General features: G+C 39.0%; 1 protein-coding gene across 5 annotated transcripts in view; it reads left to right on the forward strand.

Moving 5' to 3' along the window:
- ANO4 (anoctamin 4) overlaps positions 1-18,950 on the forward strand; it is a 473,781-nt gene that overhangs the window by 437,689 nt on the left and 17,142 nt on the right. For all 5 annotated transcript variants that reach the window (XM_055395518.2, XM_055395515.2, XM_055395519.2 and 2 more), the window contains one exon: positions 6,535-6,654. In XM_055395518.2, the coding sequence (XP_055251493.2) occupies positions 6,535-6,654 (120 nt within the window). The remainder of the gene's footprint in view (positions 1-6,534; positions 6,655-18,950) is intronic.

Raw genomic sequence — 18,950 nt, forward strand, 5'->3', positions numbered from 1 at the left:
CAAATGTGTGGTATGCTGTGTAGCCAAAAAAAAAAAAAGTAGTACATGATGTATAGTTATGCCATTTTTTATGAGTTTGTAAAAATATAATTTGATTCCCCTTGTGTCATTAGGTAGATTGTGCAAATTTTATATGGGAAATGTACAACCATGTGTCAGGTACCCATAAAGTACCCATAAAGTAACTGAATGATTCTTTCCTGGCTATTGATTTGACCGGTGTCAATCTTATCATAGGCAAAGTGGGTAAACTTAACTCCCTGAGAGGTCAGTTCTATAGCATCACCTCAGTCATCCCCAAAGTTGTATTTCTGGTCAGATAAAGCCTTGACAATATCATGTCCCCTAGCTTTCACTTCTATTAATACATCCTTGGGAAAAAAGATATAAAAAGTCCTAACATACCTCAATGGAAAAAAAGACAACAACCCTGTTTGGTTAATGTCAAAATAATCTAACTGTGGGGCTTAAATGTCTGTAGGTCAGAGTGGAACGTGTGTTGGTGTCACAGGATCATTTCAGAGCCCCAGAAATCATCTCACTTGGGCTATTGCTTATTCACACAAGCAGCCCTGCCTCTTGGCTTACTGGTTGGAGTGAAATTAATTCATCCTCTGTAGCTGTTATAGTTCCATCAGCCCTCAAGGAGGACAGTGCCACCAAATGAAGTTGGCTGAATTCATGCATGTGTAGTCTAGGTCAAGCTCAGAATCCAGTTGTTTAAGGAAATTTCTATAAAGTTCATTACTACTCTAGCCACATGGTTGTTAAACACTCATACTCCAGCAACTTTTAAGTGAGCATACCATCCCATTTTAAGAAAGATTTAAAAACTTATGTTGTACTATGTATACATTTCTTTCTAACTGTAACCATTGTCAACATTTTGTGCTTGACTTAGCCTAGAAAGTGATGAGAAGGTGATGGCACCCCACTCCAGTCCTCTTGCCTGGAAAATCCCATGGACGGAGGAGCCTGGTGGGCTGCAGTCCATGGGGTCGCAAAGAGTCAGACACAACTGAGCAACTTCACTTTCACTAGCCTAGAAAAGCTTACCTATGTTCAAACCACATTCACATATGTTTTGATTCTCAAAACAATTCAGGGAGCGAGGACATGTATTATTACCCTCATCTTGAAGAGCAGAAAGAGACTGAGAGGTTAAATCCAGAATCACAAGGCAGGACTCATCCTGAACCTCACAGCTCTCAAGGCTGTGCCAATAAGTCATTATCCAACTCATCAGTAGTCAACTCTGTGGGGTTTAAATTCCAGTGGTTATTCCCATTCTTTCCTTATTTCAAATATTGTGAAACCTATCTTGTTCTAGAGGGAACCAAAAAATAAAGTAGGAACATTAGGCACAGTTAATAGTGAATCGGTTCTTTAGACTTTTGTCAGCCTATTAGGTTTAAGATAGTGTTCATGGTGATTAGAATTTATCTAAATAGCCTCATTTCAGTTTTATTGTGCTCTCCAGGCCCCCCCTTTTTTGAAACAACCTTTCTCTTAACCTTTGCCACCTTCAATAGTTACACATCTACTTTTTAATCTTCTACTCCATTGTTCATTTTTCTTGTTTTCAAGTAGTTACATTTGTCTGTTTCTCCATGAATCTTATTTTCTGCCCCACCAGCTACTCTATTATCCTTTTTAGGTTTCTTCTTTTTCCAATTTAAAAATGCTTCAGAGATGACTGAACTCAGAGGAGCAGCATTATCAAATTTTAGATGTCATAGGATTCTAGGGTAGCACATGCAGTCATAGTCAAATCCCACTCATGATTTAGTCCAGTTGTAGAAATGTCATATTTCAATTTAAATTGACCCTAAGTCAACAGTGACTGAAGCGACTTAGCAGCAGCAAGTCAACAGTACTCCAACCTGACCCATCACCTTTCTCCAAACCTCCAGGTTTTTCCTTCAGGCCTCCTTACCATTCAGGCTTCTCTGGCTCCTCCAAGGATGAGAATTTCAAGCCTACATCCAGGGTCCTTCAGTTCACAGGCCCCTTGTCCCTGTGACAGCATGCTTCAGTTATTCCTAGTCGTGTGTTCCAACTAGTCTCTCCACTAACACAGATGCTCTGCAGACAAGTCTTCAGTGACACAGTGGGGAAGATAGTCTCATTTTCAGCCAGATCTGGAACACTGTGATTTGAGGCATGGTCTCCACAGAGTGGGTACACAAGAGTATTTCAGATGTTGTCATCTTCCCTCTTAAGACACTCTTTCCTGCTGCTTGTGATCAGACTGTTTATATAATGAAGTCACTTCCTCTTTGAGGGTATCTTCCCAGTGGTTGCCATTTCCTTCTCCAATGTGTGAAAGTGAAGTTGCTCAGTCATGTCTGACCCTTAGCGACCCCACGGACTGCAGCCTACCAGGCTCCTCCATCCATGGGATTTTCTAGGCAAGAGTACTGGAGTGGCTTGCCATTGCCTTCTCCGAGAAAAGAGCTTAGATAACTGAAATCACCTCTGGGCAGACATCAGGAGGCAGAAATTGTGAAATAAAATTGAAGGTGCAAATTATAAAATTGTTCCTGCCACTCAGAGTTAAAACTTCAATAAACAAACTAAACATTTTTCCCAGAAAGCACAAATAGCCAATTTTATCAGTTTGATCCCTTACCCTCAATGAATGCATCAAACTAATTACTTTGGTATCAGATAGACATAGATTACAGTTTGGGAACTTTCTCTTATAGTTTGCCAACATTCTCTAAGGATATATGCAGGCCCAAGAATTACTATGACATGTGTACCTGGTGTACATGATGTAGTGATAAATAAAATCAAGCTAATTTTCCTGTAGAAATAGTGATCTCATAAGGAGTTACAGATTTGATCAAGGACACAGCTCAAATTTTCACAGAATGGGTTATGAATATCTGAATGAACTATATTTATAAACTATAAATCAATTAAATAGATCAACATCATAATCAGTTTGTAAATACAAAATATCTTTTGTATTTCAAAAGATAAAGCTGATGGTTAAGTGAAAGTGTTAGTTGCTTAAGTCATTTATTATAGTTATCTAAAAAACATGTATGACTTTAAATGCACAAACCTGATCTCATTTCCCCTGGATTTTTTGCCCTTTCACCCCAAGCTTTGTGAATCACAATGCCTAAAACCTCAAAAGCAAATTTACTTTGGCAGAATTCAAAGATACTCTGCAGTGAGTTTGACCTGGAATCAACAGATTCAAAAGTAAACTTCTCATTCTGTTCTCTCCCAGATAATTGTTATAGTAAGTATAATAATGAGTGTGTGTGTTAGTCGCTCAGTCGTGTCCGATTCTTTGCGACCCCATGGACTGTAGCCTGCCAGGATTCTCTGTCCATGGAATTATCCAGGCAAGAATACTGGAGTGGGTTGCCATTCCCTTCTCCAGGAGATCTTCCTGATCCAGGGATTGAACCCAGGTCTCCTTCACAACAGGTAGATTCTTTACTGTCTGAGCCACCAGGGAAGCCAAGTGTAATAATCATCTCTAGTTCATCCTTTTCCCCCATAGTAAAGGATGGAAAGCAATAAATAATGAATAGTATTAAAACCAAAATTCTCACATTTAAATATGTATTCTAAGACATTACTTGGACAAGGTATGCAGTCTAATTCAAACAATGCTGCCTCTTCATAAGATGCTTTTCTGAATCTCCTTTCTTAGAAATGCCTGCGGAGGCTATGTGCCAGCCCCTTAAGGAAATTATTTATTATTTTATGTTCCCAGGAAACACCTCTTTTGTTTGATACCTTTTTCTCCATTCCTCCCACTTCTCCCTGATCATCAGTGTAGCCTCATCCTCACTGTGTCTCACTTGGAGCTGGGGCTGTGTCACACTGAGGGTACATAGACCACCTGGCAGCAAACTGAATAGTAGACATGGGATCTGCTGCTGCCTGTGGCCTTCCTACTGTAACAGGAGGCCACTGAGTTGACACATGGATGCTACTGGGAACGAAGCACACCATACAATGAAGCATGGGAACCTCACTTCCCTGAATTGATGGTGGTCCCAACTATTTGATGTTGACAAGTCAAGATTCTCCCATAGTTGAAACAGAGAAATACCTAAACAGTTCAGCATTAGCAGTCCTCCTCCTCTGATTGTGGAAATAACTTGGAAAAAAGACTTACAGTTGACAATTATGAATATATGTACTAGCTTCATATGTAACACTTTGGACCCAAAATGAGTACATGCCCACTAAAGGCACATTTTCAACTTGATTTATGAGTGACATCAAATGAATATGCTTAATAAATAGTTCAGTGACATACCCCTTTTATTTTGAGGCTTTAAGGTGTTCAGCCCATGAGACAGGTATTTCATTTGAATTTAAGTTCTCAGTTGAGGTTTTCTAAACAGAGCAGCCATTAGACAAGCAGCTTTAATCTTAGTAAAGCTCAGGGCTGCTTTATGAGAGAAGAGTGTGGGAGGGCCTGGAAATAATTATTCCATTTCAACAATGGCCTGTTTTTTGCTAGTTTCCAGAGCACCTTTTCCTTCCCACAGCCCCGCTCCTGAGAAGACTCTGCTCTGTATTTCACAAAACCAGCTCCCTCTGACAACTAATTATCATCAAGACACTGATTTGTTTTCATGTCATGTTCTAGGCAGTTCATATATGAGGGATAAATCATTTCAAATTACCCTTTTAAGGAGTGATGGGGAGGCCTGCTGCCAGTGGGAGAAGGGCATGTTACACACACACTGACCATTACTTTCACTCATGACTGACTTGAAAAATGAGCCCCTCTGCTTGGTTCACTTAAGGCCAGCCTTTTCTTGAGCAAGATAACACACATACAGAACCCATATGCTCTCAGAACTATATCTGCGTCATCACTTGGGTTTGCTATTCAGCAACTTTGAATAATCACATCAGACATATTAATAAGAGTCTGAAATCCATTATTTATTCTTTCAGTTGATAATTATTTGTTGACCTCTTGCTAGGTGCATGCAATAAAATTAATAATAGCCACTCACATTTATTAAGATCTTGCTATTTGGAGAAGGGAAATGGTAACCCGCTCCAGTATTCTTGCCTGGAGAATCCCATGGACAGAGAAGCCTGGTAGGCTACAGTCCATAGGGTCACAAAGAGTCAGACACGACTGAGCAACTTCACTTCACTTCACTTCTTCTTCACTATATGCTAAGCAGTATATCAGAATATATAAGCAGTACATAAGCAGATATGTTTTACGCACATCATTTTATTCCCACAATGACCCTATGAGGTGGCACTTTTGTTGCTTTAAAGAAGTTGTATAATTTGTCAATATGACATGGCTAGAAAGCAGCAAAGCTACAATATATGACCCTAAAGCCCACATTTCTTGTACTGTAATATACTGAACCCCCAGCACAGGCTGAAAGCCATGTCCTCAAGAAGCTTATAATCCTAGGTAATAATTTTATTCCTGATCAATCTTCTAGACCTTGATAGAACCCCTGGTACTTTAGGTCCTCTCCAATCAAATCCATTAAATTCAATATTTACTGGATTCCTACACTGTGTGAGACTATCCTAGGATACCAAAGTATCGATGACACCTCTTTTGATCCAAAAATAAAAAACACTACAGTCCAAAGAAGACTTATATGTATGCAGCCAACTCTAGGATAAGCTATATGGCCATTATGAAGTAAATACAGCAGCATCACAGAGAAGGGAATGAAGCTTCTGACTAGGCATATTAGGACATCTTCACACAAGAGATGGCATCTCAGCTGGCCATCAGAGGATGGACACTGTTACCACTTGTACAAAATGAGTGAAGAATCCCAACAGAAAAAACAACATAAGCAGAGGCATGAAAGCATATGATACATGAAGGAAACATAATCTAGCATGATTGTAGCATGGATGAATTGGGGAGGGGGTGTCATATCCATACCAATTATATTCAAGTCATTATAAGAAAGTATATGCTGTGCTCATTCACTTCAGTTGTGTCCAACTCTTTGAGATCTATGGACTGTAGCCCACCAGGCTCCTCTGTCCATGAGATTCTCCAGGCAAGAATACTGGAGTGGGTAGCCATGCCCTCCTCCAGGAGAGGAGGCCAGGAATCGAACCCATATCTCTGGCGTCTCTTGGATTGCAGGAAGGTTCTTTACCTACTGAGGCACCTGAGAAACCCCACATAAGAAAGTATAGACAATCAGTAATTAAGGAATGTGATTATGTGTCCATGTATGTGTGTATTTATGAAAGAAGTAGTGACCTAATTTATACTGATTATGCAATGCTTTCACCGTTTCACTGAAGCATTGATTGGGGTAGTGCTGTTCTATATGATGATTCTGCACAAAAAGGACCAGAACAAAAGAAATGACTTGTTTCTCATTTAACATAGCCAGGGTTTTTCAGTGTATTCCAACTTGAGTGCTGTGACAAGACAGGGTCAGGTAAGACACCTATAGCTGCAGGAATTTCTAGCAAGTAGACCCTTGGTGGATTGGATGCAAAGGTGATCAGAGTCCTAATTACAGCATCTGTTTTCATTTTTAGGTGTATGGTTGGTTATGTGAATGCCAGCTTGTCTGTATTCCGAATTTCTGACTTTGAGAACAGATCTGAACCTGAGTCTGATGGCAGTGAGTTCTCGGGGACTCCTCTCAAGTACTGTAGGTAAGTGTAGCACACTTGCCTCAGCTGGACTGGCTCTGCCATGGGGAGGTTCAGATAACAGCCTCTTTGACTGAGCAGCTTTAAAGCAGGGATTCTCAAACTTAACTGTGCATTACAGTCCTCTGGAGGAATTTTAAATCTCTTCACCAAGCTGTGACCCAGACTGATTAAAACACAATCTCTTGAGGTGAATCCCAGGCTTCTAGATCCAGGAAGCCCATGTAAGAGGAACCCAAAGAGATCCCCACTAAGACATTATAATTAAAGTGTCAAAAGTTAAGAAAAGTAGAGAATATTAGAAGCAGCAAGAGAAAAGCAACTTGTTACACACAGGCATATCTCATTTTTGTGCACTTCACAGATACTGCATTTTTTAAAAGTTAAAGGTTTGTGACGTCTCTGATAGCTCAGTTGGTAAAGAATCCACAGGAGACCCCAGTTCGATTCCTGGGTTAGGAAGATCCACTGGAGACCTTTCTCCAGTAGGCTACCCACTCCAGTACTCTTGGGCTTCCCTTGTGACTCAAGTGGTAAAGAATCCTCCTGCAATGCAGGAGACCTGGGTTCGATCCCTGGGTTGTGAAGATCCCCTGGAGAAGGGAAAGGCTACCCACTCCAGTATTCTGACCTGGAGAATTCCATGGTCTGTATAGTCCATGGGGTCGCAAAGAGTTGGACATGACTGAGCGACTTTCACTTCACTTCACAAGGTTTGTGGCAATCCTGGGTTGAGAAAGTACATCAGTGCTGTATTTCCAGTAGCATTTGATCACTTTGTGACTCTGGCACGTTTGGTAATTATCACCATATTTCAAAATTTTTCATTATTATATTTGCTGTGGTGACCTATAATCAGTGATCGTTGGTGTTACTATTGTAATTGTTTTGGGGTGCTACAAACCATGTCCATGTAAGAAAGACAGTGAATTTACTTGATAAATGTTATATGTGTTCTGACTTACTCTTTTTTTCCCTGCTCTCCCTGTCCTTGGACTCCCCTCTTCCCTGATGCAACAATAATCAGGCCAATTAATAACCTTTCAGTGGCCTGTAAGTGTTCAAGAGGAAGGAAAACCTCACATCTCTCACTTTAAATTAAAAGCAAGAAATGACTAAAGTTAGTGAGGAAGGCATGTTGAAAGCAGAGGTAAGCCCAAAGTTAGGCATCTTAAACCAAACAGTTTGCCAGATTATAAATGCAAAGGAAAAGTTCTTGGAGGAAATTTAAAGTACTACTCCAGTGAACACCCAAATGAGAAGTAAAACAGCCTTACTGATGATCTGAAGAAAGTTTTAGTGATCTGTACAAAAGATCAAACCAGAAACAACATTTCCTTAAGCCAAAGATTAATCCAGGGAGAGACCCTCAGTCTTTCAATTCTGTGAGATCTGAGATAGATGAGGAAGCTACAGAAAAGTTTGAAGTTAGCAGAGGTTGGCGGAGAAGGCAATGGCAACCCACTCAAGTACTCTTGCCTGGAAAATCCCATGAACAGAGGAGCCTGGTAGGCTGCCATCTATGGAGTTGCAGAGAGTCGGACATGACTGAAGTGACTTAGCAAAAGCAGCAGCAGCAGCAGAAGTTGGTTCATGAGTTTAAGGAAAGAAGCTACCCCTATAACATGCAAGTGCTAATGTAGAAGCTGCAGTTATTTATCCAGAAGATCTATCTAAAATATTTAATGAAGGTGACTACACTAAATAACAGATTTTAAAGATAGATGAAACAGCCTCTATTTGGAAGAAGATGTCATCTAGAACTTCCATAGCTAGAGAGGAGAAGTCAATGCCTGACTTCAAACTTCAAAGGACAGGCTGACTCTCTCATTAAAGAGTTAATGAAACTGGAGACTTGAAGTTGAAGCCAGTGCTCATTTACCATTCTGAAAGTCCTAGAGCCCATAAGAATTATGCTAAGTCTACTCTGCAGGTGTTCTGTAAATGGAGCAATAAAGCCTGAATCACAGAAAATCTGTTTACAACATGACTTTCTAAATATTTTAAGCCCATTGTTGAGACCTACTGCATAGAAAAAAGATTCCTTTCCAAACATTGCTGCTTAAGACAGAGACTAAATGATAAGAGTAGAAGGACGTGAACTCACCTCTTCTTACAAAAACACCAAAATCACAAATAACTGCTGAACAACCATCAACTAACAACTACGGAAACCTACAAAAATAGATATTCTACACCCAAAAATAAAGAAGAAGCCACAACAGGATAGTAGGAAGGGTGCAATCATGATAAAATCAAATCACAGCCACCACCAAGAGGGTGACCCACAAACTGGAAAAGAATTATACCACAGAAATTCTCCCACAGGAGTGAAAATTCTAAGCCCCATGTCAGGGTCCCCTGCAATGGCAGGCAGAGCCCCAGAAAATCTGGCTTTGAAGGCCAACAGGGTTTGATCACAGGAATTCCACAGGTCTGGGGAAAACAGAAACTCCCACTCTTAGAGGGCACACACAAGGTCTTGTGTGTACCAGGACTCAGGGAAATAAACAGTGACCTCATAAGAGCCTGGGTCAGACCTACCTGCTAGTATTGGAGGGTCTCCTACACAGGCAGGGGGCAACTGTGACTCACTACAGGGACAAAAACACAGTCAGCATGGTTCTAAGAAGTACTCATTAGCATCAGCCTTCCTGGAGGCCATCATTTTCTCACCAAGACCTGGCCTCACCTAACAGCTGGCAGGCCAGGACACTTCAGGCCAAACAACCAACCAAGTGGGAACACAGCCCCACTCATCAGCAGACAGGCTGGTTAAAGTCTTCCTGAGCACTTAGCTGCCTGATAAACACCTCTTGACGTGGTCCTGCCCATAGTGACAGACCCAATTCCACCCATCAGTGGGCAGGAACCAGTCCCTCCCGCCAAGAAGCATGAACAAGCCTCTTAGACCAGTCTCATCCACCAAGGTGAAGACTGCAGAAGAAGAATTACAACCCTGCAGCCTTCAGAATGGAAACCACAATCACAGAAAGTTAGACAAAATAAGACAGCCAAGGAATATGTCCCAAATGAAGGAACAAGATAAAGCCTCAGAAAGACAACTAAATGAAGTGGAGACAGGCCATCTACCCTAAAAAGAATTCAGAATAATGACAGTAAACATGATCAAAGAGCTTGGAAAAAGAAGGAAGGCATAGATCAAGAAGATAAATGTTTAACAAAGACCTAGAACTAAAGAACAAACAGAGGTGAACAGTACAGTAACTGAAATGAAAAATCCACTAGAATAAATCAATAGCAGAATAACAGGCAGAAGAATGCATAAGTGAGCTGGAAGACAGGATGGTGGGAATCACTGTCATGGAATAGAATAAAGAAAAAAAAAAATGAAGGGAAATGAGGACAGTCTAAGAGACCTCTAGAACAACATTAATTGTGCCAACATTTATACAACAGGGGTCCAAGGAAGAGAAAGGACCTGAGAAGATATTTGAAGAGATAATAGCTGAAAATGTCCCTTACATGGGAAAGGAGTCACTTGAGACCCAGAAATGCAGAGAGTTCCTCATGGGGTAAACCCAGGGAGGAACATGCCAAGACGTATAGTATTCAATTTGACAAAAATTAAAGACAAAGGAAAGATACTAAAAGCAATGAGGGAAAACAGCAAATAACATACAAGGGAATTCCCATAAGGTTATCAGATGATTTTTCAGCAGAAACTGCAGGCCAGAAGAAAGTGGCACAGTGTATTTACAGTGATGAAAGAGAAGAACCTACAACCAAGAATACTCTACTCAGCAAGACTCTTATTCAGATTTAACAGAGAAATCAAAAGCTTTACAGACAAGCCAAAGCTGAGAGAATTCAGCACCACCAGAACAGCTTTGCAACAAATGCTTTAGGAACTTCTCTAGATGAAAAAGAAAAGGCCACAACTAGAAACAAAATTATGAAGACAGGAAATCATCCCATACACAAATATGATATCAAAACCAGCAATCTTGAGAAAAGGTGAGCACAAATGCAGGACACAGGGATTGCATGTGAAATTAAGAAACCAGCAACGTAATCTTTTATATGTATTGTGTGTGTGCATATATAGAATGCTATATCAAAACCTCATGGGAACCACAAACTGAAAATCTACAATCAGTTCAGTTCAGTTCAGTCGCTCAGTCGTGTCTGACTCTTTGTGACCCCATGAATCACAGCACACAAGTAAAGAAAAAGGAATCCAAACACAACTCTAAAGATAGTCATCAAATCACAGGAGAACAAAAGAGGAAGGGAAGAAAAGTGAATTACAAAAATAAATCCAAAACAATTAACAAAATGGTGATAAGAACATACATATTGATAATTACCTGAAACAGAAACAGATTATATACCACAATCAAAAGACACAGACTGGATGAATGGATACAAAAAACAAGGCCCATATATATGCTGTCTACCAGGTGGCTCAGTTGATAAAGAACCCACCCGCAAACACAGGAGACACAAGAGATGCAGGTTCAGTCCTTGGGTTGGGAAGATCCCCCAGAGAAGTAAATGGCAACCCACTCTAGTATCCTTGCCTGGGAAGTCCCATGAACAGAGGAGCCTGACAGGCTATAGTCCACAGGGTTGCAGAGAGTCAGACACGACTGAGTGCACATGCAAACACACACATACAAGACCCACTTCAGATCTAGGGACACATACAAACTGAGTGAGAGGATGGAAAAAGGTATTCCATGCAAATGGAAGTCAAAGGAAAGTTGGGTAGCACTACTCATATCAGACAAAATGGACTTTAAAGACTGTTACAGGAGACAAAAGAAGAGAACTACATAATGATCAAGAGATCAATCCAAGAAGAAAATATAACAATTGTAAGTACATATGCATTCGACAAAGGAGCACCTCAATATATAGGGCAAATACTAACAGCCACAAAAGGAGAAATCAACAGTAACACAATAATAATGGGGGACTTTAACACCCCACTTTCATCAACAGACAGATCATCCATACAAAAAATCAGTAAGGAAACACAGGCCTTAAATGACAAATTAGACCAAATAGACTTATTTATATTTATAGAGCATTCCATCCAAAAGCAGCAGAAGACACATTCTCAAGTGCACATGGACCATTCACCAGTTTGACCACATGCTGGGCCACAAGGCAAGCCTTCGTAAATTTAAGAAAACTGAAATCATATCAACCATCTTCTCTGATTATGTTATGAGATTATCTATCAGCTACAAGAAATAAACTAAAAAAACACAAACACGTGGAAGTTAAACAGTATGCTCTTATACAACTGATCACTGAAGAAATTGGAGAAGGCAATGGCAAGCCACTCTAGTACTATTGCCTAGAAAATCCCATGGATGGAGGAGCCTGGTAGGCTGCAGTCCGTGGGGTCGCTAAGGGTCGGACACGACTGAGTGACTTCACTTTCACTTTTCACTTTCACACATTGGAGAAGGAAATGGCAACCCACTCCAGGGTTCTTGCCTGGAGAATCCCAGAGACGGGGGAGCCTGGTGGGCTTCCGTCTATGGGGTCACACAGAGTCGGACACGACTGAAGTGACTTAGCAATTTAGCACTGAAGAAATCAGAGAAAATTGTAAAAACAGAGACAAATGAAAACAAAAGCATGATGATCCAAAACCTATGGGATGCAGCAGAAACAGTTCTAAGAAGGAAGTTTCAGCAATGCAGTCTTACCTCAGGAAACAAGAATCTCAAACAACCGAATCTTACACCTAAAGCAACTAGAGAAAGAAGAACAAACAAATCCCCAAAGTTAGTAGAAGGAAAGAAATCATAAAGATCAGAACAGAAATAAATGAAATAGAGACAAAGAAAATAATAGAAAACATCAACAAAACTGAAAGCTGATTCTTTGAAAAGGTAAACTTGATAAATCTTCAACCAGACTCAGCAAGAAAAAAAAGGGAGAGGGCTTGAATAAAATAAGAAATGAAAAAGGAGAAGTTACAATAGACATGACAGAAATACAAAGGATCAGAAGAGACTACTACAAGCAACTATATGCCAATAAAATGGACAACCTAGAAGAAATGGACAAATTCTTAGAAACTACAATCTCCCAAGACTAAACCAGGAGAAAATAGAAAATACGAACATACCAACACAAGCACTGAAATGGAAACTGTGATTTAAAAACTCCCGACAAACCAAATGAGTTTGAGCAAGCTCCAGGAGTTGGTGATGGACAGGGAAGCCTGGTGTGCTGCAGTCCATGGGGTCACAAAGAGTCAGACGTGACTGAGAGACTGAACTGAACTGAACAAACCACAGTCTGGGGCCAGACTGCTTCACAGGCGAATTCTGTCAAATATTTAGAGAAGAGTTAACACTATCCTTCTGAAACTGTTCCAAAAAATTGTAGAGGAAAGGGCACTTCCAAACTCATTCTATGAAACCGTCATCACCCTGATATAAAAACCAGATAAAGATACCACAAAAGAAAATTACAGGCCAATATCACTGATAAACATAGATGCAAAAATCCTAAAACAGAATACTAGCAAACTGAATCCAACAATACATTAAAAGGATCATACACTATGATCAAGTGAAATTTACCCCAGAAATGCAAGGATTTTTCAATATTGGCACATCAATCAGTGTGGTATATAACATCATATATTGAAGAATAAAAACCATGTGATCATCCCAATAGTTTCAGAAAAAGCTTTTGACAAAATTTAACACCATTTATGATAAAAACTCTCCAGAAAATGGGCATAGAGCAGACATGCGTACATGTACGACAAGTCGCTTCAGTTGTATCTGACCCTTTGTGACCTATGGATTGTAGCTTGCCAGGCTGATCTGTCCATGGACTCTCCAAACAAGAATACTAGAGTGCGTTGCCATGCCCCCTCCAGGGGAACCCAGGGATCAAACCCATGTCAATTACATCTCTTGCATGGGCAGGCATGTTCTTTACCACTAGCGCCACCTGGAGGGGCCCAGAGGGGACATACTTCAACATAAAGGCCATATATGACACAGAAGAACTATACAAAAAAGATCTTCATGACCCAGCTAACCACAATGCTGTGATTACTCACCTAGAGGCAGACATCCTGGAATGCGAAGTTAAGTGGCCCTTAGGAAGCATCACTACAAACAAAGCTAGTGGAGGTGATGGACTCCCAGTTGAGCTATTTCAAATCCTAAAAGATGATGCTGTGACAGTGCTGCACTCAATATGCCAGCAAATCTGGAAAACTCAGCAGTGGCCACAGGACTGGAAAAGGTCACTTTTCATTCCAATCCCAAAGAAATCCAATGCCAAAGAATGTTCAAACTACTGCACAGTTGCACTCATCTCACACGCTAGCAAAGTAATACTCAAAATTCTCCAAGCTAGGTTCAACATTACATGAACCAAGAACTTCCAGATATTCAAGCTGGATTTGAAAAAGGCAGAGGAACCAGAGATCAAAGTGTCAACATCCGTTGGATCACCAAAAAAGCAAGAGTTTCAGAAAAACATCTACTTCTGCTATATTGACTACACCAAAGCCTTTGACTGTGTGGATCACAACAAATTGTGGAAAATTCTGAAAGAGATGGGAATACCAGACGGCCTGACCTACTTCCTGAGAAATCTGTATTCAGGTCAAGAAGCAACAGTTAGAACTAGACATGAAAAACAGACTGGTTCCAAATTGGGAAAGGAATATATCAAGGCTGTATATGTCACCTTGCTTATTTAACTTATATGCAGAGTACATCATGCAACATGCTGGGCTTGGATGAAGCACAAGCTGGAATCAAGATTGCTAGGAGAAATATCAATGACCTCAGATATGCAGATGACACCTCCCTTATGGCAGAAAGCAAAGAACTAAAGAGCTTCTTGGTGAAAGTGAAAGAGGAGAGTGAAAAGTTGGCCTGAAGCTCAACATTCAGAAAACTAAGATCATGGCATCTAGTCTCATCACTTCATGGGAAATACAATAGAAACTGTGGCAGACTTTATTTTGGGGGGCTCCAAAATCACTGCAGATGGTGACTGCAGCCATGAAATTAAAAGACGCTTGCTCCTTGGAAAAAAGCTATGATCAACCTAGACAGCATATTAAAAAGCAGAGACATTACTTTACTGACAAAGGTCCGTCTAGTCAAAGCTATGGTTTTTCCCGTGGTCATGTATGGATGTGAGAGTTGGACTATAAAGTAAGCTGAATACTGATGAATTGATGCTTTTGAACTGTGGTGTTGGAGAAGACTCTTGAGAGTCCCTTGGACTGCAGGGAGATCCAATCAGTCCATCCTAAAGGAAATCAGTCTTGAGTATTCATTGGAAGGACTGGTGCTGAAGCCAAAACTCCAATACTTTGGCCACCTGATGCAAAGAACTGACTCATTTGAAAAGACCCTGATTCTGGGAAAGATTGAAGGTGGGAGGAGAAGGGGCTGACAGAGGATGAGATGGTTGGATGGCATCACTGACATGATGGACATGAATTTGAGTGGGCTCAGGGAGTTGGTGATGGACAGGGAAGCCTGGTGTGCTGCAGTCCATGGGGTCGCAAAGAGTCAGACACTACTGAGTGACTGAACTGAACTGATGACAAAGTTATAGCTAACAATATACTCAACGGTGAAAAACTCAAAGCTTTTCCTCTCAGACCAGAAATGAGACAAGGATGTCTACTCTCACCACTTTTGTTCAATATAGTTTTGGAAGCCCTAACAAAAGCTCACTAATTAGTGACAAGAAAACACATGAAACTGTAAAACTCCCTGGTAAAGGTCAATATATAGAAAACATAGTGGAATAATCAGCTATAAAGTTAGTATGAAAGTTACAAGAAAAAAGTCCAAAAAATGACTATAACTACAATAATTAAGAGATACACAAGATAATAAAAATGTGAATTGTCACATTAGAAACATAAAACATGGTGAGGGGAGCTTTAGAATGCTAAAAATGTAACACTTTAGAAAACATTAAACTTAAGTAGACTTAAAATAGACTGTTATAAATACAAGCTGTTATATGTGTGCCTTATGCTAACCACAAAGCAAAAACCTATAGTACAACACAAAAGATAGTAGACTCTAATCATAACACTGAAGAAAGTCAAAACCAAAAGGAGGAAAGCAAGAGAAAGGCAAAGGAACAAAGAGAACTACACAGTAGCCAGAAAAGAAGAAACAAAATGGAAATAAGTATATACCTATCAATAACTATTTTCAATGTAAGTGAATTAAATTCTCCAGTCAAAAGACATAGAGTGGCTGAATGGAAGAAAAAAGTAAGACATCTGTATGCTGCCTACAAAAGACTCATTTAAGATGCAAAAACACAAACAACTCAAACATGAAGGATGGAAAAAATGTATTTTGTAAAAATGGAAATCTAATGAAAGTTGGAGTATCTATACTTACATCAGACAAAACAGACTTTAAAACAAAATAATAACAAAAGAATGTCATTACATAATGATAAAGGGGTCAACCCAAACCCAACATAGGAGCACCTAACTGCATAAAACAAATATTGACATACCTAAAGGAAGAAATGAACAGCAGTACAGTAATACTAGGGGACTTTTATACCACAGTAGATCATCCACACAAACCAACAACAACAAAAAATCAATAAACATTGGTCTTAAAGGACTTTAGACAAAAGGACTTAACAGATAAGTACAGAACATTCCATCAAAAGCAACAGAATTTACATCTTCTCAAGTGCATATGGAACATTCTCCAGGATATATCATGTTATGTCACAAGTCTCAATAAATTTAGAAGACTGAAATCATATCAAGCATCTTTTCTGACCATAATGGTATGAAATGAAGCAAGAAATCAATTACAGAAAGAAAACTGGAAAATTTACAAATATGTGGAAACTAAACAATGTGCTACAGAACAACCAATGGTTCAAAGCAATCAAAAGAGAAATCAAAAATTACCTTGAGACATTTGAAAATGAAAAATACAACATACCAAAACACAAGATGCAGCAAATGCAGTTCTAAGAGGCAAGGTGACAGTAGTAAATGCCTACCTTAGGAAAGAAGAAAGGTCTCAAACAACATGACTTTCCCTCTCAAGGAACTAGAACAAAGTCCAAAGTTAACAGAAGCAAGGAAATAAAGTTCAGAGTGGAAATAAAACTAAAAAGATGAAACTAAGAGCTGATTCTTTTAACAATGAACAAACTCAACAAACCTTTAACTAGAGTCACCAAATAACAAAGAGGACTCAAATAAAACCAGAAATCAAGAAGAGATATTACAACTGATACCATAGAAATACTAATGATCCTAAGAGACTATTAGGAACAATTATATGCCAACAAATTTGACAACCTAGAAAAGATGGAAAAATTCCTAGAAACATACAACCTACCAGGACTGAACCAGGAAGAAAGAAAATCTGAACTGACTGAGTACTAATAAAGAAAGTGAATCAGTAATCAAAAACCTCCCAACAAACAAAAATCCAGAAGCAGATAGCTTCATTATGAATTCTTCTAAATAGTAAAATTAATTCTACTATTAGTCAAATTCTACTAATATTCTGTTAATACCAATTTTTCTCAAACTCTTTCAAAAAACAGCAGAGGAGGGAATGCTCCAAAGTCATTTTACGTTGCCAGCATTACTGGGACAAGGTCACCACAAGACACAAACAAGACACTGCAAGAAATTACAGGCCGGTGTTACCGATGAATATAAATGCAGAAGTTCTCAACGAAATATTAGCAAACCAAATTCAACAATATATTAAAAGACTCATACACCATAAGCAAGTGGGATTCATCCTAGGATTGCAAGGATGGCTCGACATATGCAAATCAATGTGATATACCACATTGACAAAATAAAGGATAAATATCAATCATCTCAATAGATGCAGAAAAAAAATTTGACAAAATTTAACATCAATTATGATAAAAAAAAAAACTCTCAACATAGTGGCTATAGAATGACTACACGCACTTCAACATAATCATGACCATATATAACAAACCCATAGCTAATGTCACACTCAGAGGTAAGAAGCTGAAATGTAAGCTTTTCCTCTAAAATCAGCAACAAAACAAGGAGGCTCTCATCACTTTTTTGCAATCTAGTATTGGAAGTCCTAGGCTAAAAAAGAAAAGGCATCCAAATCAAGAAGGAAAAGGTAAAATGGTCACTATTTGGAGATGACATGATATTCTATATAGGCAAAACCAATACAATAATGTAATTAGCCGCCAATTAAAATAAATAAATTTTAAAAAATCAAAACACTGTTTTGAACTAATAAATTCAGTAAAGTTTCATGATATAAAATTAATATACAAATAATTCTGTACACTAACAAGTTGTCAGAAATAGAAATTAAGAAAACAATCCCATTTAAAATTGCATCAAAGATAATGTCTAGGAATAAATTTAACCAAGGAAATGAAAGACCTGTACACTGAAAACTGTAAGACACTGATAGAATAAACTGAAAACACAAATTTTTAAAAATACTTCATAGTTATGGATTATAGGAATTAATATTGTTAAAGTGTCCATACTACCCAAGCAATATACAGATTCGGTACAATCCTTATCAAAATCCCAATGGTATTTTTCACAGGAGCAGAATAATCTTAAAATCTGTGTGGACAGGGAGTCCTGGCATGCTGCAGTTCATGGGGTCGCAAAGAATTGGACACAAATGAGCGACTGAACTGAACAAAAGACCCAGAATACCAAAGTAACCCTAAGAAAGAAGAAAAGACTGGAAACATCTCTCTTCCTTATTTCAAATTATATTACAAAGAAATAATAATCAAAACAGCCACGGTAACAGTAATTAGTACTATTAGCTGACATAAAAACAGACACATAGATCAGCAGAACAGAATCAAGAGCCCAGAAATAAACCCACACAAATATAGCCAATTTATGACAAAGGAGTGAAGAATATACAATGGAGAAAGGGTCGCTTCTTCCTTTCTGGTGCTGGGAAAGCGAGACAGCCTCATGCAGAAAATTAAACTGGACCACTGTCTTACACCATACATAAAATTTAACTCAAAATCGATGAAAGATTTTAAGACTTGAAACTATAAAAGTTCTAGAAGAAAACATAGGCAATAAGCAACTTGACACCAATTTTGGTGATGATGTCTTAAATCTGACATCAAAAACAAAGCAACAAAAGCAAAAATATACAAGTGGGAGTATATCAACTTGCAAAGCAAAGGAAATCATTAACAAAATGAAAAGGCCATCTACTGGAGAAAATATTTGCAAATAGTTTTTTTGATTAGAGGTTAATATCCTTGGAGAAGGAAAT

Source organism: Moschus berezovskii, chromosome 6, assembly GCF_049115385.1.
Source record: "Moschus berezovskii isolate FMDL1 chromosome 6, NW_MosBer_1.0, whole genome shotgun sequence".
NCBI classification, from domain to species: domain Eukaryota; kingdom Metazoa; phylum Chordata; class Mammalia; order Artiodactyla; family Moschidae; genus Moschus; species Moschus berezovskii.